At 45.3% G+C, this 21,777-nt stretch overlaps 1 protein-coding gene across 1 annotated transcript; it reads right to left on the bottom strand.

The window, feature by feature from the left end:
- Nucleotides 1-1,248: 1,248 nt before the first annotated feature.
- crocc (ciliary rootlet coiled-coil, rootletin) lies at nucleotides 1,249-21,563 on the bottom strand. The gene is made up of 37 exons (XM_030778354.1): nucleotides 21,501-21,563; nucleotides 19,771-19,892; nucleotides 19,506-19,674; nucleotides 18,098-18,289; nucleotides 17,697-17,778; nucleotides 17,460-17,523; nucleotides 16,924-17,089; nucleotides 16,543-16,649; nucleotides 16,016-16,243; nucleotides 15,369-15,459; nucleotides 15,140-15,226; nucleotides 14,614-14,847; nucleotides 14,275-14,393; nucleotides 13,839-14,021; nucleotides 13,473-13,617; nucleotides 12,955-13,101; nucleotides 12,501-12,731; nucleotides 12,208-12,401; nucleotides 11,833-11,960; nucleotides 11,305-11,474; nucleotides 10,686-10,865; nucleotides 10,365-10,499; nucleotides 9,929-10,072; nucleotides 9,599-9,837; nucleotides 7,845-8,004; nucleotides 7,557-7,724; nucleotides 6,940-7,369; nucleotides 6,469-6,632; nucleotides 6,030-6,150; nucleotides 5,660-5,823; nucleotides 5,153-5,368; nucleotides 4,283-4,507; nucleotides 4,048-4,197; nucleotides 3,757-3,957; nucleotides 3,544-3,675; nucleotides 1,742-1,915; nucleotides 1,249-1,329 (listed from the first exon to the last, which is right to left on the bottom strand). The coding sequence occupies exons 1-37, from the start codon at nucleotides 21,561-21,563 to the stop codon at nucleotides 1,249-1,251; spliced, it is 6,006 nt and encodes a 2,001-aa protein (XP_030634214.1).
- Between the last annotated feature and the right edge of the window lie 214 nt (nucleotides 21,564-21,777).

Below are 21,777 nucleotides of genomic sequence, written 5' to 3' on the forward strand. Positions count from 1 at the left end.
ACCAATACTACACTGGTGCTATGAGCGGCAGCACATAGACGTTGTTGAGATGCACAGAAACAGCGAAAAGGGTGTCAGTTGTACTTTTTTGAAGTAGCCGTTTTATTATGTATTCTGTATTGTTGCCAAATGTTTTCTCGTGTACTGTATTTGTGTTTGGAAAGCAGAGTCCCAGTAATGACCAACTCTGTGTGAGGGTGAGGCCTCACATCTGGCTACGGCGCACTGACCTTTGCCACAGATAAATACCACAAACCAATGATCAATAGTCAACAGTCACTAGTGGCGAGTTAAGACAATCAGACTTGAAGTGAAGGGTGTCGACCTCTAGATCCCTTGACAAAGCATTGATGATAATCTGTCATATCATCTGCTATGCATTATCTGTGCTTTATAATAGACAATGCCAAGAATAGGCTCATTTGATTCAAAAGTGGCAAAATGTACTTTGTGAAAGCAACTCACAAGCTGTTACTGTACTACTGCTCCATAGAATTTTCATATTACAGATTATTATGAAAAAAAATGAAATAAATGTTTCTTTTTTATCACATGCTTAAGTTTGTTATGTTGAAAATGTATTTATTCATTTTAAAAAAGGCCAAGAAATAATTAACCACCAAAAAGAATAATTCACCACCAAGACCTTTATAAAAGAATACATTTTAAGCACATTGTTCTTCTCAAAGGTTTAGCTTACAAACTTTGTTTATGAGTTTTTAACCACAAAATAAACAATGCAATTTTAGTATTAAAATTCAAGTATTCATACAGGAGGTTTGACATTCTCCATCAGTGAGGATCCTTATACAAACATGTAAGTGGAATGTATAGTAGATTGACATTTTTACATAACTAAATGAAAATTACTGATTGAATAATATTGAAAAAGTCACAGACCAAACTTTCAAAAGAATAAATACTGTATGTCTCGTGTTTTTTTTTTTTTTATCACAGTAGTTTATATGATCATTGATCAGTCTAAAACAGATTAAAATACACCTCAGTAACGGTTATACATTAAAACGGTGTAACATCGGTTTTCGCTGACGCGTTTTACGGCCGGGACTCAATCGGTCGCACGCACGCTCTTACACTACTGTAAACACAGGACATTCCTGTGCGCTCGCTGGTTTGAGTTGTATGGAGGCTGCGGACAGGAAGTTTATGTGTCTGGAGGGAAGTCTGCGACTGTGCTCTCACAGCCGTAGTCGCTGTGCTCACAGTCCTGACCCTGTCGCTTTCTGCTCAGCTCCCGCCGGACAGGACAGGTAGGGAGGGCTGTCGTCGACGGATCTCCTGCTGCAGCTGCTCCTTCAGAGTGGACACCTAAGACAAAACATACCCATAGTCAAGGACACACACACGTTTGAAACACAACCTCCAAAGGACGTATAATTATAGACCACGATCAGAATAGAAGATACTGACTGGAGATGCTCATGAGTTTCCCTCTATTTAACTAACAAAGCCTTCATCTTGGACTATCATGGAACCACTGGGTACATACTCCAATTAGCAAGCAAGTATTACGTTGCTGAAAGGAAGACCTTTTGGATCGAACCACTTAAATATGTTCTCAGTATGCACGTAAATGTTCCTCAGCAGTATTAAGTAAGGTAGTAGAAATTTCCACAACACTAGCACTGAAGTCCAGACTGAGCCATACGCTTTGGACACACATGCTGACGTATCAAATTAAACTCAACCTTTTTTTTTTTTTTTATGACGGTGTCAGTACCTGCTCTTCCAGGCCTTTGACTCTTTGGCGATGGGCTCGTTCCCTGGCGGCCAGAGTTCTTTCAGCCTCCCTCTGACTGGCTCTCAGTCTCTCCGCCTCACGCTGGGCCTCATCTCGCTGCCGCGTCGAGTGCTCGCTCATGCTGTGAGCCTGCTCCATCTCTGCCAGCTGGGCCTTAACATACACACACACATACACACATACACATACACACACACACACACACACACACACACATCCAGCGTTACAGGATTCTTTGTGCTCGAGGATTTTGTGGTGAGGAGCAGGGTCGGCGGTCTGTTGGATGCTGAAGTGGTATTCATATCCTGTCACAGATTAACTGCGGTAAACACATGCCTTAACCCGGGAGTGAGCGTTTTACCCATGGGATTTTATTGAAAGACCATTCTCACGTACCGCCGAGAGAATGAATGAAATACGTACGTCTCACTATATTCAATTACATCGACATACAACATCAGGACATTAAAACATTAAAGATTCAGATTTTAAGACTCAGATCAAAGTTTCAGATTTATTAAAATGCTGCAGGTTTAATCGACACGCTCATTTTCTGCACATATATATAAAGGTTATGTTTTATAACTTGCTTTGTGAGTTCACTGGAATCCTAAACAAAAAACATGATTCATCTGAGATAATGAAGCACAGAGACAGCATATTAATCAAAAGTATGAAAGAAATTTAGCCAAGATAACAGCAATAAACAGACGAATAACAAACACTCGCGAAGCACGTTGTATTGCCTGTGCAATCTCTTCAGTGTTGTTCTGTCTTATCTGGAACAATAGAGAAAACTAGAGCAAGGACTGGAAGTGATTAAAACAACGTCTAAAATCACGGAGGACCCCGCAAATAAACTGAGACTACTAATCACAGCCTTGCAGCTTAATGGTGATTCGGTTGTTTTTATCTGTTGTTGAAGTTGTGCCATTTCGCCTTTAATTGCTTAAGAAAAACCTACAAATTTACCTCAGACCCTAAATCGAGAATAAACAAATGAGTCAATTGTATCTGACTGTTTAACATTAATTTTCTTAACTAGTAACATATGTTTGGCACTCGAACGTTTTGGGCAAAATGCCTTTTTTTCCCAGTGATCCAAGTGACCTTTAACACCACAATTATTTTCTTTTCATTTGCTTTCATTTAAGAACAACACAATAGCCCTAAAAGCAGAAATAACCCCATGAATCTTACACAGCGTGAGTTTAGACATTTGGAACACAAAATGAAGCACACAAAAAAAAAAAAGCATCTCTCACCCTTGCAACCCTGATGACAGCAACCCCTCTAATCTATCAAGCGCGCGCGCACACACACACACACTACCTTACTGCCAAATGCAAACAATTACTCACCAGACATATAGCTATCTTCTGTTTAACACTCAGCAGCTCATCCTTCCATGGAGAAAGCCAATAAAAACACAGAAACCTCTGACATCACACCCATTGTTTTTAAAAAAGGCGACTAGCGCCGTAAGCGAACACATCTGAGAAAACGTTCACTTGGACAAACTGGATACAGATAAAAAGGTTTACATAGTGTTTATGCGATCTCCTGAGTAACGAGAAATGGGTCGCCAAGCCGGCAACAGCTTAGAAGACTCATCCTGCGATGAAAGAACGGTCCTATTAAAGCGTGCGTTCATTGCTGTTTACCCCTAATGAAGAAATCATTTAGAAAATTCTTAAAGTCTGACAGAATGTGTTTGTGTGCACTCAGCTCTATACCTCCATACGTATGTGTGTGTGAGTGTGTGTGTGTGTGTGTTGTACCTGAAGCAGAGCTATTTGTCTCTGAGCATCCTGTAGTTCTTGCTCAGCTGTGCTGAGGGAGCGGTCCAAACGACCTTTCTCTGCGGATAAACGCATGCTACCCTCCTCTGTCTTCAGCTTCTGACGCTCCACCTGTCAAGAACCAGACAACGTTTGCCGTTCATCGCCTTATTTTCACTCGGTGATTCCGAATTTAGTCCGACTCCAGCTCACCTTGTCTAATGTGTTTCTTAGGGCATTCTTGTCTTTCTCCAGACGGACCGCCTGTCTCTCCGCGTCCTTTTTCTCCGTCTCCAGCATAGCGACCGCTCTCTGCAACCCGCGCAGACGCTCTTCCGCAGACGCTCGCTCCGCCTGCGCAGACCGAGCACTGTGCTGGGCCTCAGCAAGGCCGGCCGTACGCTGCCGCAGGATCTGCAGGAACAGCGTATGGGAGGTCAGTGACGGACAGTAAGAGGGACCTTTCACAAGCTCAGAAACGCTCAGACCGCGTCGCTCGCTGACCTCCTGCGTGTTGGACAGCTCGGCCTCCAGCTCCGCTCTGCGCACCTCGCTCTGAGCTAGCTCCGACTGAAGACTCTGCATGCGCTCCGTGAGGGCGGCGATGGCGCGTTTCCCTTCCGAGAGAGAGGTCCGCGTAGCATCCAGACGGTCCTAAACACAGGGAAAAACACGACATTCGGTCCTACGCTGTCTCTCTGTGGCAGTTTCAGTTAGTGGCCTCTGGTTCTCTGCTTACCTGCAGCTGCCTGCGGTCCTGCTCCGACAAACCCAGCGTCTTCTGCAGCGTTGCCAGGCGACCCTGGGTGGTGCTGTGGGCAGCTGAGGCCTCCTGAAGGTTCTGGGCCAGGTTCTGAGCCCGGTCTCTCTGAGAGCTCTCTCCCTCCTGAGCTTTAGCCAGCAGGAGCGTCAGTCGCTCCACGTCCCTCTGCAGAGAGGCCACACGGCCCTCCCCCTCAGCCACCTTCAGGAGAACACACACACACACACACACACACACACACATTACCAAATGTCCCTCAATTTCAGAAAAACACACACACCCACACACACTACCAAATGTGCCTCAATTTCAGGAAAACACACACACACACAAACACTACCAAATGTCCTTCAATTTCAGGAAAACACAAACACACACACACACATACATTACCAAATGTCCCTGACAACACACACACACACTTGTTACCACAATGCCCTCCTGCATCAGCACAATCGCCACAGGGTCTGGCCTGCACGATGTTAGAGGTTCACTGGTGGACTCTAATCTCATTTTAATATTTTGCGGATCATAAGCAAACACTATGAGGTAGTTGATTTACTCGGAAAATGTTTCTAACATTCACCACGAGTGGGAGTGGGACACTACAGGTACCCAGATTAACATTAACACAGGTAAACATACAGTGTTGAGAGATGTGTGTTTACATTTATAGATTATTTCTATTATTATCATATATTATAACAGATAATATTACATGTAATACCGCATATGAACAGATGATCTTTATAACCTTTAAAAGTGACTTCTTGAGTAATAAAGTTGAAAGTATCTTCCACTCAAGCCCAGTAACAGAGTACAGCCCTCTGTCTACGATGGCTGTACCTGTTTTAGCGAGGCTTCATAGCGCTCCTGTGCAGTTTGGCTCTCTGCTTCCCGCTCTGCCAAACTCAGCCTCAGCCTCTGCAGTTCTCCCTCCAAACTACGCCTGCCCAGCTCCACCCTGGTGCCCCGCGCCTCTGCTGCCTCCAGAGCCTCCCTCAGCCTGCGCCTCTCCGCCTCCAGCCTGACCTCTCCTGCTCTCAGCTTATTCAGCTGCTCCTGCAGGAGGAGGTAACACAACAACATTCTATTCAAAACTGCTCCACGTATCAAAATACATGTGCAATACAAGCAAACTGGACAACAGTGAAAAATGTATAGAAAGGAAGTACAAAGGCATGATGAAGTATAATGTTGTCATAGAACAGGGATAATACATATACTGTGGACGTTTGTTGACAATTTAGGGACAATTTATAAGTCTAAACTGAGACATATAAAAGGGGTACGTGATTTTTTTAAAGCAACCACGTGCGACCCTCATTGAGGTGGATGTGGTCGTGTGTGTACCTGTGTGTGTTTCTGCTCTGTCTCTGCATTCTGAAGAGATCTCTCCAGCTCTTTGACTCTGTCAGTCAGAGCTCTCCTCTCTCTCTCCCCTCGACGCACAGCCTCCTCCTGCTGCTGCAGCAGAGCCTGTGTGGAGCTCAGTCTCCCGTCTACACCACGCCTTCCTACAGCGCGCGCACACACACACGCACACACACACACACACACACACACACACACGCAGAGTACATTTATTTATTTAAACTAAAGGATGTTTCCAAGTCCTTTTTTTTTATAGACTCTGTCATGCCTGGTTTCTGTGTGTATGTGTGTGTGATGTGTGGTGTGTGTGTGTGTGTGTGTGTGTGTATAAGGGTTTGTAGGGATTTACCCTCTTGGCACTCCTGGAGTGTATTGTTTAACTCTGTGAGTCGAGCGAGAGCAGAGTCTTTCTCTCCTGTCACCTCTTCCAACTCTCTCTGTAGCGCCCCCAGCTGGCCACGAGCCTCATCCTGCACATGCACACAAACACAAACCCAGAGAGGAGAGTTAAGGTCACGTAGCCACGCACACTGGACCAAACCACAGGATCACTCACACAGAGCAGTTATCAACACAGAACCCCAAACAAAACCAATCAGTTATTACCAATCAATTATTATTACTGTTAACCCAGAAACAATTCATACTGAACAAATATTCAATTGCAGATACATGAAAATAACAGCCTGGCACGACTGTGCCAGCAGGAACAGTTTTCTGTGAGGTAAGGATAACACATAGTGAGTATACTGTGTTCTATGTGCATGATATTCGTGCGTATATCTGACCCGCTCTCTCTGGGCCTCGCGCAGCTCCTGTATGAAGTCTCGAAGTCCACAGCGTAAAGTCTCGGGGTCGAGCTCCGGCAGTGCCACGGGGAGGGGTGTGTCCCCCCGCTCAGGAGAGAGGGGTCGTGGTATGGAGTTATCAGGGGTGGTGCTGCATGTTAAATCTGAAAATGAAAGAAAGAAAGAAATAAAGAAACAAACAAACAAAGAAACAAACAAAGAAACAAAGAAGGAAAAAAGACCACAGTTACAAATAACAACAATGCTGTACTTAAATACTGTACTGAAACAGACACATTTCTGAAATGGGGTATGGTTGTGTAATGTGAATGACTGCTTAATGTGTTACAATATAGCCTATTATGTGTGTTAACAATACCTTTAGACAATCAGCTTAAACTCAAGCAATGTATGAAACCACTATGTGTACCACAGCACATCATGGTAATGTGATCAACACGTGCGGTTCACCTTTTTGGGGAGACAGAGAGGCGTGCAAAGGGGACGCGCTCCTACGTCGGGGGACGATGCTGCTGACGGAAGAAGGGGAGCTACCCGCGGGGCTCCTGCCCCTGCTCCCTCTGCCCGCGGCCCCGATGCCCAGCGTGCGGGTGAGGGCGGACTGCAGGCTGCTCAGACGGAACTCCAGCTCCCGTCTGCCCGCCTCCGACCGCGCCAGCTCCGCCTCCGTGGCCGCCAGCCGACCCTGGGCCTCGCTGAGCTGCAGCCCCGTCTGCGCGGCCGAGTCGGCGGCGGTCTGCGCCCGCAGGGCCAGGTTCCGCGCCTCGTCCTGCAGCTTCTTCTCGCAGCCGCGCGCCTCCTGCAGCTGCGCCGTCAGCTCCCGCTCGCAGCCGCGCCAGCCGAACTCCGACTCCGCCAACCTCTTCTGCAGCGTCGACAGCTGCCGAGGAAGGGGGGGGGGGAAGTAAAGAGAGAAGAGGAGAGAAAGAGCTTTTGAGAGAGGGAGGATTCGTAAACGCGGAGATGCGGTAAAGAAACAGGGGAGAGGACCTGGACTCTGTTTTGCTGAGATGTGTTTGTGGATTAAGAGTTGCGCCGAGAGCAGTCGAAGCAAAACTTTGACTTACCTCCTTTTTCATGGAGTTCTTTGCCGTCTCTGCCTCGGTCAGCCTCTGTTTGAGAGTAAAAAGCTCCCTCCCTCTCTCCTCCTCTTTCTGCTCCTCCACTGAAAGTCGAGCCTGAAGCTCTGCCACCTCTCTCCCTTTCTGCTCCCTCTCTCCATCCAGAACCTTTACCTAAAGCAAGAGATTTAATTTAATCTCTCAGTTTATTTTGAATGATACAAAAATAAGAAAAAAAAACCATAACATTAAAACAGGAAATAGCGAGCATACACTCCGTCTCTCCGAACCAACCTGTCTGCGCAGCTCCTGCAGCTCTCTACGTGCTTCCAGTCTGGATTTCTCCACCTCCCGCAGACAGCTGCGCAGCTCAGCCACCTCCCTCTGCGAAGACGCAAGGTTCTCCTCCAGCACAGCCAGCTTCTGCTCCTTCTCCTCACACTGACGTCTCACGCTGAAATCATCATCATCACCACAGACACGTGAACAGGTCTTTCTCCACACTGCCTCTCTCCCTCACCAAACCCCTCACATACAGAACCATCCAGACACCACAAGACATATCAATAAAAAAACTGACAATTATATATATATAAAAAAAGGACAATACTCCACTTTATATTTAAAATTGTTCTCATAAGTCAGTATGAAGAATGGTGAAGATTAAGGGCTTTGCCGGGATTACTTTCAAACTAATTTTTTTTTGTGTTCTCCAACACTCACTCACTGAAAGCTTTTCCTGAATAAGCTCCATCACTGGGACATGCCTGCTGCCTCATATACCTAATTATACAATTCAACACTGAACACTGAAATTTGTCAAAAAGTGTGTTGAACAGAAACGAAGTACAACAAATTATATGAACATGATTGTAAATTCAACAGACAGAAGTAAAATCAACTTCGTTATCCACTAACTCAAAACTGCAATTGTATCGATTAATATTTACCTGACTTTTTTCATATGACTAGTTGATAAGATTTTATACTATTCTTATACTAGCCATTCACGTAGTCTCTCTACCCTGCCTCCAGCCTTACAACGAAACATTTCTCCCAACCACCCAATGTACTGATAGGATGACAAATCATTGAATATTAGTAATCACTATAGTTATCAATCGGTATAATGTGAATGAGCCTTGAGACCCAAAACAGCAAAATGGTCACATGCAGGAGAGACTTTAATTTCAATTCTTGATAAATGTGACTGTGGTGCAACAAATGAATATATTCTAATTTACTGACGTAGAAAAGAACGTCTGAGGTTTCACGCCCTCTACCTGATCCGTTCACTCTCTGGAAAAGACCGACTGACGTTTCATGCCCTCTACCTGATCCGTTCACTCTCTGGAAAAGAACGACTGAGGTTTCACGCCCTCTACCTGATCTGTTCACTGTCTGGAAAAGAACGACTGAGGTTTCATGCCCTCTACCTGATCTGTTCACTCTCTGGAAAAGAACGACTGAGGTTTCACACCCTCTACCTGATCCGTTCGCTCTCTGGAAAAGAACGTCTGAGGTTTCACACCCTCTACCTGATCCGTTCACTCTCTGGAAAAGAACGACTGAGGTTTCACACCCTCTACCTGATCCGTTCACTCTCTGGAAAAGAACGACTGAGGTTTCACGCCCTCTACCTGATCCGTTCACTCTCTGGAAAAGAACGACTGAGGTTTCACGCCCTCTACCTGATCTGTTCACTGTCTGGAAAAGAACGACTGAGGTTTCATGCCCTCTACCTGATCTGTTCACTCTCTGGAAAAGAACGACTGAGGTTTCATGCCCTCTACCTGATCTGTTCACTCTCTGAAAAAGAACGACTGAGGTTTCACCCCCTCTACCTGATCCGTTCACTCTCTGGAAAAGAACGTCTGAGGTTTCACGCCCTCTACCTGATCCGTTCACTCTCTGGAAAAGAACGACTGAGGTTTCACCCCCTCTACCTGATCCGTTCGCTCTCTGGAAAAGACCGACTGAGGTTTCACCCCCTCTACCTGATCCGTTCACTCTCTGGAAAAGACCGACTGAGGTTTCACGCCCTCTACCTGATCCGTTCGCTCTCCGCAGCTCTGAGTGCTTCTCTCAGCTGGTTGTTGGACTGGCTCAGCGTGTCTCTCTCTTTAGTGACATCACAGAGGGAGCGCCTCAACTCCACAGAGTCCCGCCTGTGCTCCTCCCCTGCGTCGCGTGTCTGGCACAAACGCTTGTCAATCTCCATGAGGTCCCGCCTCGCGTTGTCACGGCTCTCCTCGCTGGCGGCGAGGGCTGCCCTGCATTCCTCCAGCTGCGTGGGGGAAGAGACGACCAGCAGGGTTCACAGGGCGTGTTAAAGTGTCTGGGGGAGAAAAAGAGAACGCGGCACAGAGAACGCTCACCTCTTTCAGTGCAGCATCTGCTCGTGTCTGGTGGTCTGCGCATGTTTCCTGCAGTCTGCGCAGATCCCGGCTGCGGCCGCTGACCAGGTCCTCTAACTGAGAGCGCAGCTCCTGGATCTCCCCGTTCAGAGTTCCAACGGTGGCCTGGAAAGACGTGAAGAAGAGATAAGAACCAGTCGGGAGACGACCCTCTCGTAAATTCGCGATTGTGATCATTTGAGTCGTTTTCAGATTATATAAGACTAACAGCCTGCTCTCGAAGTCATACAGTGAGATATGAAATCACGTTACACTGAATTAAATCACTAACGGGGTCACACAGGCAGATACTCACGACCTTATGACTTAATCTAGACTGTAAACTACCACGTAATCATATGTAACTCATTTTGAAGTCCATTTAACACAGACACATGAGTTTATAAGTCAATCTGACCCTCTCCTGGTCTTTGAAATGCGCTGCTTCTCTGGTCAGCCGCTCTGTTTCCAACACTGACGCGCTCAGCTCCGCCTGGAGAGCAGAAATCCTCTCAGACAACACGGCCTTCTCTGTCTCTTTCAGGGACAGGGCCTGGAGAGCAGAGACACAATCAAATCAAGGTTCCAATTACAAATGAAGTGCAATGAAAGCGACGCACTCACACTGTTCACCACAAAATGTGTTGTTACTGTAACTTCTACTCGTGGGTTGTAGGACATAAGCGGTGTTTACAGTTCATGTTGACACGTTCCCCTAGTGTTCACATGTGGCTCTAACCTGCTGTTTTTCGGTTTCAGCCTGTAGCAGGCTCTGATCTCTCTCGTGCTGCAGGCTTCGTAACTCCTCCCGCAGTTCCTCCTTTTCCCTCTCCGCCCTGTGGAGCTGCTCCTCAGCCTCCTTTCTGAGACGACGCAGTGACCCCTCCTGCTCGACCTCCAGACTACGGCGCAGGGCGTCCTGTTTTTTTTTTTTTTAATTTTAAACAGTTACCTTAGACAGTCCATCAGGACACGGCATAATACACAGTCATTAGCCTGGAATCAGCAAACCTCCAACATTAGGTTAGTATAGGAGTTTCATTAAGTTCTCAAGACAGTGTGAAACTTTTTTTTATTTTAATTGAAGAGAAGCGATACAAAAATACATCGGGCCAAAGAAACATAGTTTAACTTGATACACATTTAGGTATATGAACAAATTAAGAAGTGCGAAACTTGCTGTATTGTATTCTATGAAAGTAACACATAGACATTTTGTATGAGCTCAGAGATAACACAGTTATCATACACATTTTACCACAGTAATATAGCGAGTAAACTACCCCCTGACCTAAACTACCACTGCAGCTGATAAATAGTCTGGCTACTTACACAAAGCTTGGTCAGAAAGCCCTTACCTTTTCTGCAGTGAGTCTCTCTAGCTCCTCCTGGTGGTCATTAAGGAGACTGCGCATAGCTTGCTGAGCCTCCTGTTGGGCAGCATGCAAGGCCTGTTTGAGAGCCTCTCTTTCTCTCTCACTCTGAGTCAGGGCATTCTCTCTGTCAGCACGCAGTCGCTTCAGCTCCACTGCATAGTACCGGAACAGAGACGACATCACACACAATGAGATCAGTCTCAACTATAACAAAATAAGGCCGGTCTGACTTAGTGTTACACATGATTCATTTAAATCATCTGTCTTTGAGTTCTATCAGATCTGACTGTGTCACCATATCCATCTATACTGACATTTAACTCTTGGCTATCTACGCTATAAGCAAGTTCTTCATGCTGACACAGATTACAAATCCCCATCTTAATCCCAACTGTCCTTCACCATTCCCTACCGATATGCTGTTAACTTGTTGTAATCCAATATGTTTACACATCTATCAGTGTAATATCTTATTTCCATGTGTCTGAATCGCTGTATCTGCTCCTCCACCTGCTGTGCTCTCACTGCGCAGCCGCAGATTCTGGTTCTCAGTCTCCAGCTGCTCTCTCCGGGACTCCAGCTGCAACAGCTGCTGCTGCACCTCAAACAGACTGGTCTCCAGAGCCTCTCTCTCCGACCTGCGCAGAAACGCTCGTCCCTTACACATATCCTCACACAATCAATGCAACACAGCAGAAGACTTCCAAACTTGGCTTGTCATTAATCTTTCTCATTCAGTAGTTTCTATCTTACTCAAAGATGTATTAGCCTTTTCAAAACTTTGGCCGCAACACTGCAACACAGTATATGGAGAAACATACGAATGACATACGGGTCAGTGTTAATATTTGAAGGATCCAAGTTTGACACTCCAGTTTGTCTTACCTGAAAGCAGCCAGCTCCTCTGTGAGAGAGGCGTTCTCTCTCTCAGACGCCGTCAGCTGAACCACCAGCCCCGCCCTCTCCCGAGCTAGCTCCGCACGGCTACGTCCGACCTCCTCTAGGGCCACGCCTTGTCTTTCTCCTTCCCCACGGGCCAGGCTCAACTCCGCCCCCAACGAGCTCACCTCCCCACACAGCTAGATTTGAAAGACGACTCACCGTTACCAACCCAGAATCACACGTCATCAGTGCATTTAATTTCAGAAGTGGAAATGCAACCTTTTGGAGATGGGTACCTGAGTCACTTTGTCCTGCAGTTTGACCCTGTCTGCTCTCACCATCTGAATCTCTGTCTCCAGCCCCACCCGAATAAGCTCCGCCTCCTGAAGGGACTGCTGGAGAGCCAGCCGGGCGGAATCCAGCTCCAGCCTGTCCTGCTCCAGTCGGACAAGCTCGTCTCTAATGGTCAGCTTCTCCTGCTCCGCCTCCCGTTTCTGGGAGAGCAGGAGGTTCTTTTCCTCCTCCAGCTGAGAAGTGACAGATTGGGTATTTAAAAGCAGGATTTAACCTAGCATTTAGGTGCACACTAAGTCTTTGTGACATCTTTGTGACATCTAATGTGAATTTATCTCCGGGCTCACTGTGCACAAGGATGTGACGGTGAACCTCCAAAAGAGTGTAGAATTTCCTTTCCAGTGTGTTGAGTTGAAAATGTCATTTTGTAGAGGTTACATAGTTTTGGTCTAATACCTGGATGATGACGTTGTTGAGGTCAGACTTGTCCTGGGCCAGGCCCTCGTTGAGACTGCCCATTTTGGCCAGAGAGTCCCGCAGTGCTGCCTCCTCAGAGTGGAGTTTATTTACCAGGAGGGACAGCTCTGCATTACTGGATTCAGCCTAGAGCCAGAGAGAGAATTAAAGAATTAAAGTGAATCAAGCCAAACAAAGAATTAAAGAATTAAAGTGAATTCTACTGTGTGTAAACATGGATATTTTAATGAAGATAAACATCGGTAAAAAAAAAACAAAAACAAAAACCCCAGTACTCTCAAGGCACAGAACAAGCAAGCACTTATGTAGGTACAAATCAATGATACACCACGCTTTACTTCTGACAGATACATTTCAGGTAGCAATTACTAATAGTTGCATCTTTAAAATGATCTTTAAAGAGATTTAACAGACAGAGATAGGCTTGCTCACGTGTCATAAAACATCAGACAAAAAAATGAATGAATGCAGAGAAGAGGCAGCGTGTTGTGTCTTACCCTGGCCAGAGACTCAGTGAGCTGGGCCTTCTCTCCCTCCAGAAGCTGTTTCTCCACCAGACTTTGCTGCTGAGCCTCCCTGACGGCAGACAGCTCCGTACGGAGAGAGGACGCTCGACTCTCACTCTGCTCCCACTGCCTTTGACTGACAAGAGGAGAGAGCCTTCAAAAACAACTTCGGTTTCGTCTATTCAAACGACAGCCTCAGCATTCTTCCCTGTCCTCGGCCAAAGAATACCCTCATTTGACTCGACGTCCGCACTCAGCATCTTCAGCTGTTATTACTTCATTCCTACTCATAATATCACCAATCCTGTGACACAGGGATTATTTCAGCTAAATTTACAGATTGACCTAAGGACTCACGTTTTCTCCGTCTCAGCTTTGACTCGGTCTCTGTCCTGAATGGCTGCTTCTTTTTCCTCACTCTCACGATCTTTCTCTCTCTGAAGAGAGGTCAGCGCCAGCTGCGCTTTATCGCAGTCCAGCTGCAGAAGCTGCGCTTTCATCTGCGACGCCTGCAAAGCTTTTTCCAAACCGTCCTTGTCGCTGAGAAAAAGATGAAGAGGAGTGAAAATGTGAGAGTCTTGATACTTATTGATCTTTGTTTCTGTGTGTAGGTTTGTCTTTACTCCATGTCACTATGTCAGCCAACACAACACAGGTTACTAAGAAGTTAATATTAAGCACATGTAAGTGCTCTCTCTGTAGGTTTACGTACATGACCAGTGTGTCTCTATCTTGCCGAAGACGATCTCTCTCCCTCAGAGCAGTCTCTCTCTCTCTTTGGGCGTCATCTCGCTCTCCCTGCAACATCTGCATACGCTGCTCCGCCTCCCGTTTGCCTGACTCCGCCTCTCCAAGCTGCCTGCGCAGCTGCTGCACAGACGATTGTGCAGAAAGCAGACGCCCACGCATTTCCTGCAGGTTGAAGCATAGAGATCTTGGGAAGAGAAAACTCACAGAACAACATAAAATATGAGAAGCAAAGAAAACGACAAGACACACAACGATTACTGGACCAACCGACATCAACTTGCTACCTTGTTTGATAACTTGTTATTTATAGCTAGAGTGGAGATTATTTATTGCTATTCAGCTCTGCGGATGAGATGCATCTGGAAATGCTCCAAATCCTCACCTGCAGCTGGAGCTGTTTGCTGGACACAGCTGAGCGCAGGGCTGAGAGACTAGCCTCTGAAGGTAACAGGGAGGAGGATCGACATGGTGACAAAGATCGCCGTGGTGATGAGGGGCGGTGAGGGGAGGACGAACGCAGCAGGGGCAACAGAGATGCAGCTGGGCTTTCTCCCTCCCTGCCATCTCCCTCTGTGGCAGACATGAATATCCCAGAGTCACCATCTGACAACACCGCCTGTAAAAAGTTTTTATGAGAGGTTTGTTTTTCCGGTTTTTATTTATCAAGGTTTATGAAACCGGAGTAACGTAATGTTTTAGACCTGTAGTTTGTGAAGGTGTACAACATATAGCTAACCTGAGGCAACATGTGTACATGATACTAGTCATGTAGTGTGTAAGGACCTCTTTTTAGACTAGTTTATTTACTTTTTTCCTTGTGCAGTTTACTTTTTTCCTTGTTCAGTACTGCTGAAATGGTTTTGATGTTGTCTGTGGTTTGCGAAAAAGCTGTGTTTGTCCCGGGTTACCTGGGCGATATCTCTCAGAGTGTCCAGCAGAGCCTCAGTGTGTGCTCTGAGAGCCTGCAGGTCTGTCTGTTCATCACCACTCTGCTCCTGTAACCACGCAACACCACGCCCATATGAGAGGGAATTCATTCATAAAAAACAAATCAACACCGTCTATGACTGAGAGCATTTTTAATGAAATGGGTCTAGGAAAGAGACGCGAGCTACTCAAGAGTCGGTGTCCGGATACCTCAAGCCTCCTGGTGAGAGAGGCCAGGTCCTGCTCCCTCTCCTCCGCCCGAGCTTTCAGCCTCTCCACCTCCCGCACCGCATCCGCCAGCCTGAGCATGGAGGGAGAAATACAGTGTCACCCATTTCATGAGGATACAACAATAAATTAAATCACACCACCTCAATTCTTTCACAAGGCCAGCTCTCACTGAGTGAAGAGCTCTTCCACATGCAGTGACAGGAAGATGTGATTACTGTGAGAATGCTAACGGCGCGAACCACACCATGCAGAACCGGGTTTAGTTCTCAGCACAAATGTTTACTTCACCTGTAAACTGTCAGCTCTTACTTCAGCCACTGGCATTTGTCAAGAAGTTGGTACAAACACAACAGAATTCAGGGCTTATCAACTGAACCAAATGGAAATAAAGTAAAAATGAAAATTTTTTTGTAAATGAACACACTCTTTCTATACAGCATGGAGAAACTGAGAAAAATAATACAATTAAAGTATTAATAATTTGCTTCAAAATAACAACCAGAATAGTAAGATATCTACCATTACCATCCCAAATTCTGATTATATCGAGCCCTTAATGTCATGTATACAAATCGAACGTAAAATCGGTGGGTCCTGAAGCACGGTCATCAGTCCCTCAGACCGACCTGGCGTTCAGCTCCGCTCGCTCCGAGTCACTTTTGGCCTGTAGAGTCATCATCTCGGTCACTTTGTCCCGTAACTGCTCCTCCAGCTGTGCCCGCTGGACCACCTCCCGCTCCAGCGCCAGGGAGGCCCCGTCCTCGCGGCTCCGGAGGGCGGCACACAGCCCGGCGCAGGACAGCTGGGCAGACTGGGATGCCCGCGCCAGCTCATTCCGCATGTTAGAAAGGTCCCTGTGACAGGTCAGGAGAGGACAAGGGAGAGCAGAGGGGTCGTGTTGTTAAGGACGCGCAAAAGTCGATTAGCTTCTATTTGAACTCTGGCTTTTTACAACTGCAACCAAAGAAAATAGTCGTAAAAAAGACTGAATACATCTAAAGTTACATATAACGCCAGCGAAAGCTATATTCCTCCCTGGAGCATCAATTTATAATATAAAAGAGGTTTGCTAGTCAACTAAACTAGTGTTACTCTATAGAGCTCGTCGTAATCCATGTTTGTCAACAGAGCTGTAATGTTATGTCTATCAGACCTCTCAGTGGCACTCTTCAGTTCACAGACATGCCTCCGGAACCCCACCACCTGTCGCCATAGACACAGCAAACGGCTGTGCTCACTGCTGAAGTAACTGTGGAAAGACTGGAGAGGAGGGTGGAGCCGTCTTTAAGGATGGAACAACTAGTTCTGAGGCAATGGTGAGGCAAAGAAAAGTCCGGAAACTATTCAAAGCACTCAGTGAGTAAACATTTAATACACAGAGGAGGTATCATCTCAAGGAATTTATTAGACTGAAATTAAACGACTACTGTGGAAGTCGCAAACAGACAGAGTCAGGACCAGGTCCTGTTTGTCTTGAAGGCAATACAATAGGGTCAGTATTAACGGGGATGCAGGGTAATTACATATTTGTTACCTCTTCTTCCCTTCTCCAATCAGATTCTTTCTGCTCAAGCTCTTCTCTGGCTTTTGTCCAATCAGCGGTCAAACGGCGTATGTCCTGACTAAGCGCCTCATTGGCCAGTCCAGCCTGCTCAAGCTGTTCTCTCAGCATGGCATTCACCGCAGAGAGACTGCTACTTCTGCTCAGGACAAAAGGGGAAATTAACATCTTCACAATACAAATAGATTCATGAACCAGCAACACTTTATGCTCAGTTTTTTATAACAGTATCTGTTCCCATCAGAAATTTCCCCAAAACAAGACAAAAGAAAATGTTGAACTAAAGTCTACCACTATTCATCACAGTAGCTATTCTAGTAACCACTGGCTTAAAAATCTCTCACAGTATCTCAGCATCTGTTTTTATCTATGTGTTTCCATCTCACTGAATGACAACTATACAGCAGAACTCTGTTCTGAACTGTAACACAAAAGTGCTTAGTAAAATATTATAACACATAAATAATGCCAATCTTTAACAGCCGCTGGATGTGTCTCTCATCGCTCACCTCTGTTGCTCCTCCTCCAGTCGAATTAGAGCCGTCTCAAGGTCACTGCCAGGCTCCTCTTCCTCTCGTCGATGCCCGTTGCTGGACATGTCACAGCGCCCCTGATTGTAAGAAGAAAAATGCGACTCAGAGACCACAGTCATTCAGAAAGTACACAAGCACATTGTTATGTGAAACTGTATGGAGTATCTGTCTTAAGTGGCTCAGCTAAAGCCAACTACAGGCAGCTACTCACACTGAGCCTGTGCTGCTCCAGTTCCGATGACTTTTCCAGAAGAGACTGTTCCAAATCACCACACTTCTTCTTATACTGCAGAACCTGCACATTTACACGAAGAACAGAGAGCACTACAAGACGCTCAGAGACATCCGAGCTGTGAAACAGCGTCCAGGTCTCTATTTACGAATGATCTAAATCAATATCTATTCCTTTTCCGTTTTTAAAATCATCCAGACATTTACATTGGCATAAAAAAAAAAATCCTCTAAATCTACATTAAACCAATTTCAGTTCATCAGAAATGATGCAAGCCTTACACTGGTTCTCAGTGCTTACACATTATTAATAGTAGAGCTTTAATCCTAGAGTCAGGACCCCCCCCTCTCTGATCCTATTACAACAGATCTTGGGAAGGTACCTTGGCCTGGAGCTTCTGCACCAGTTGTGCCTGTCTCTGCTGTCCCTCTTGGTAAGCGGTGAGCTTGCGCTTGTAGGCGGCTTGCTCCTCGTCCAGTCTTCTGCGCAGGTCCAGGTTCTGCTGGGCCAGGCTGCGGGACTCTGGAGAGTCATGGTCCCCTTCTCCAGTCTCCAAACGTAGCGCCTGCTCCAGCTGAGCACACATCACGCGACAAAAACGTAAGAATGGACGGTCAAGGGTTTATGGTTTAGAATGAAATCAGAGATTTTTTTTTATATATATATCCTAAAAGCACAATACGTCTGATATGTCGTAATTCGTCAGTTTGTTTATGTCTGAATCTGCTACAAATTCAATGAGAATAGAATGTACAACCACAGAAGTTTGAAAAGAATTGTCTCACTTGTTTGTCAAGAGCTATGGACACGGTTATAAAATGCTGACTCAAGATTTATATTATACAAATGTACGTAATATATACACACATACAGAGTGTACAATTCCCTGATTGTCTGTTTGAATGAAACGATGCTCTACTACACTGGTCTAATATCCTTAGTATAAAATTTAAGCAAATCAAGAATTTCCTATAAAACCTTGGAATAAATTATGAGCACCGTGGAATGTAGGGTGTGTGTGTTGCACTGCTATAGTAAATAGACAATGAAGGGTTAATGGAGGCACTAAAGCTCATCTCCATGGAGACTGCTACCGAGCAATGATAAACATACACTTGTTTCCATAGGACCCTTTACAGGACCCCAGTGAGACTGCCTTTTGAAAAGCCTGTCAACATTTTACAGACAGCCACCAAAACATGCCAAAATGTCATTACTACTTCTAATGCAATTCTGACACTCCATTGCCAGTGCATACACAAAAGGTGTCAGAATGTAAAATCTAATCTATTATTTGTTTTCTGATTTCTTTAGCTTTGCCAGCTGATTTAAGATTAGCTTTCCTCAAGCACAATAGTAACAACAACGATAAAGGAATCAAATATAAAAGGCAACTGCATTCCTGGGGTCTTTAATGTATCCTCTAAAACCTAAATCCCCATATCCCCCCTGAAGCCCCTGTTTACAGTCACCAGGGGTGACAAATGCTATGGCAACATGCCACTTCACTTCATTCCAAACCCCCGTAACCAAGGAGATCAGTCAGTCTTTCACTCAGAGTCAGACAAAGAAAAATCACAAAAAAAGAAAATGAGAATTTGCATTCATCTGAAGGGATTCAAGCAATGGTTAAAAAACACCCTCCCTTTCCAAGCACAAATCTTTGTGGAGACAAGAAAAGTGAGCTCAGTATGCGTGTACATTAAACAAAAAGGCCAAAGTACCTAATAATTAAAGGAATTAGTGAAAAGCACTCTTTTTTCCCTCTCTGCCTCCACCATGTTCCTCACCCTTTCACTAATGGCACTGTATTTGATGGCCAGTTCATCGCGGTCTGCACGGCTGTGGGCAAGCAAATCTTCCAGCCGACCGAGCTCACTCTGCAGCATGCGATTCTCCTCCTGGAGGGACAGGACAGACGACATCGCTCCGGCTGTTAGGGCGTAGCAGGGAGAGGGAAAGTTAGATGCGTTTTTGTGGTGTTCTGTTTTCTGTACCAAAAAGAGAACCGTGTTACTAAGACTCAAATTCTGTCAGACTGGTCACTCACTGCTATCGCTGAGGTTTTTGGTCACAATCTCTCGGACTCGTGCGGGTAGACAAGTTGGCGGGGCATCTGGGGAAGCTCCACGAACCGTCAGCCTCTTTTCCTCAGACAGGACACTCTCCTCCAGCCTCTAACAGACACAATCACACGTGAGGCACACGCAATGCAATTCACTACTCAAAAATAAAGAAACAGAGAAAGGCAGTGAGAGCTGGTTTGGATGCAAAGCTGAGACATTCTTGGAATTTGTTTCTTAGGACCTTAGGGCTGGGTAGTGTGGACAGGTGGCAAATCAGCAGTGACTTCTGTGAACCGCTGAGTCATATATTTAGAACAGAACATGTAATGGTGCATGGGAGAGGAAGGAGGTGACACATTTACAACAACAACCTGCAGCTTTTGTCGAAACAAACAAACAAACACACAAAAAAACAAAAAGTAAAATAAACATTAAATCGTAAAAGTATGAAAATGTCAACAGCAAATGAGCGAATTTCGTTTAAAGATTAAAGCCTGCGGTTGTAAAAAATACGCATAACTTGCAGATTTCCTCACTAAAATAGCGGTAATGTTATCACCTGTATAACTGCCTCCAGTTTTGAGTCTGCGCTGGGGTCTCCCGAGTCGCTCATTAAGACACTAGGTTTTGTACGATGGCAAAAGCAGCAAGTCCTTCCTCACTGACCTGTACTTGGGAGGTTGCGTTCCCGTAGGATTAACCGCGCGCAATGTATTTCTTGGACAAACAATGGAAACAAGCTATCATAAACATCATCTCAAGCTGAGAGTACAAATTTAAGGTTCAGTCTAAATTAAATTGTTCCAGTGCGCATTTAGTCTTCCTCCTTCTAACAGGAGCCTTGCTCCACTCCGAAGCACTGGGACCGACAGAGTGAGATTCAGGACACAAGGATTAGTGCAGGATTTAACCCCCCCCCCCCCTACTCTGGCTGTAATTTGCACCTCAGTCTTTTTACCGCATCAGGGCTTTCGCTTTCCCTTTCTCGAAAGCAGGATTCTATACCGCGACACCCGAAATACCCGAAAACGAAATATTATCTAATGCATCTAAACTGGATGCTAAGTAAAAATCTAAATGGGCAATCAAGGTTATTAACTGAATTCAGTGAGATTAAATCATAGCTTTGTAGAACTCCACACACAGGATGTGTACATATGTTCTGTTCATTCACACTCTCTGATTGCCTTCTGCTAATTAAATGGAACAGTCAAGATAAGCCAAAAAAAAATCGGGAACAGAAAAAAAATCCGGCTGCGTCTTCTTAATAAACAACTAATAATGATGAATAATGAATTCGAAGAGTGTATAATTTTGTCTGATCAATATAAGATCTTTTTATGAACGGAAATGTGCAGCAATAATGGAGAGCTAGTCTTTAAATGCCTGTTAGCGAAGAGCTGTCACATATATTTGTGGTGCGAACCACTGAAATGTAAAGATGAATTCATATATTGGCTGGTGAATAGATATAGTCGATATGAATGTGCTTTGTGCTTGATATCTGTATTCTTTGTGGAATTCCATTCAGTGTTAATAATTAGAATGTTCCTCTTCTCCGAGACATTAAAAGACTAAGCAGAAGGCTAATAGGAACTGAATACATTTTGGCCTAACCGTCATAAACATGGTAGACCACACATTGAGGGCCCCACCTTAGAAGCCAAACCCTCACAACCACTTCAATTCATCCATCACCATGGAAATAGACATATAAGCAAAGAGGAGAGTCTCCAGTGTCAGAGCCAGATTCCAGCTCCATTGCAGACCCCAAACGGACATAAACACCAATACTCTCTAAAATAAATAAGTGTTCACTACTGGTGTGTTGGATGGGTTAAATGCAGAGGACAAATTCACTGCTCACTGTTCACAGTGTGTGTGCGCAATCACTGAAACTTAATTTAAAAAAAAAATTAAGTAATACACTAATACATTAATGATCCTGATATGACAGTGTACTATTTTTTGGTGTCCACAGCCGAAAGCCACTATT

Source organism: Chanos chanos, chromosome 6, assembly GCF_902362185.1.
Source record: "Chanos chanos chromosome 6, fChaCha1.1, whole genome shotgun sequence".
NCBI classification, from domain to species: Eukaryota; Metazoa; Chordata; class Actinopteri; order Gonorynchiformes; family Chanidae; genus Chanos; species Chanos chanos.

What these genes read in the sequence shown, in the direction of transcription:
- crocc (XM_030778354.1), bottom strand. Translation starts at nt 21,563, where the DNA reads ATGTCCGTTTGGGGTCTGCAATGGAGCTGGAATCTGGCTCTGACACTG. An exon ending in GCGGAGAGCGAACGGATCAG is followed by an intron (nt 8,005 to 9,598) that starts GTAGAGGGCGTG and finishes TGATGATTTCAG; the next exon opens with CGTGAGACGTCAGTGTGAGG. An exon ending in TCAAAGGCCTGGAAGAGCAG is followed by an intron (nt 1,330 to 1,741) that starts GTACTGACACCG and finishes GTTTTGTCTTAG; the next exon opens with GTGTCCACTCTGAAGGAGCA.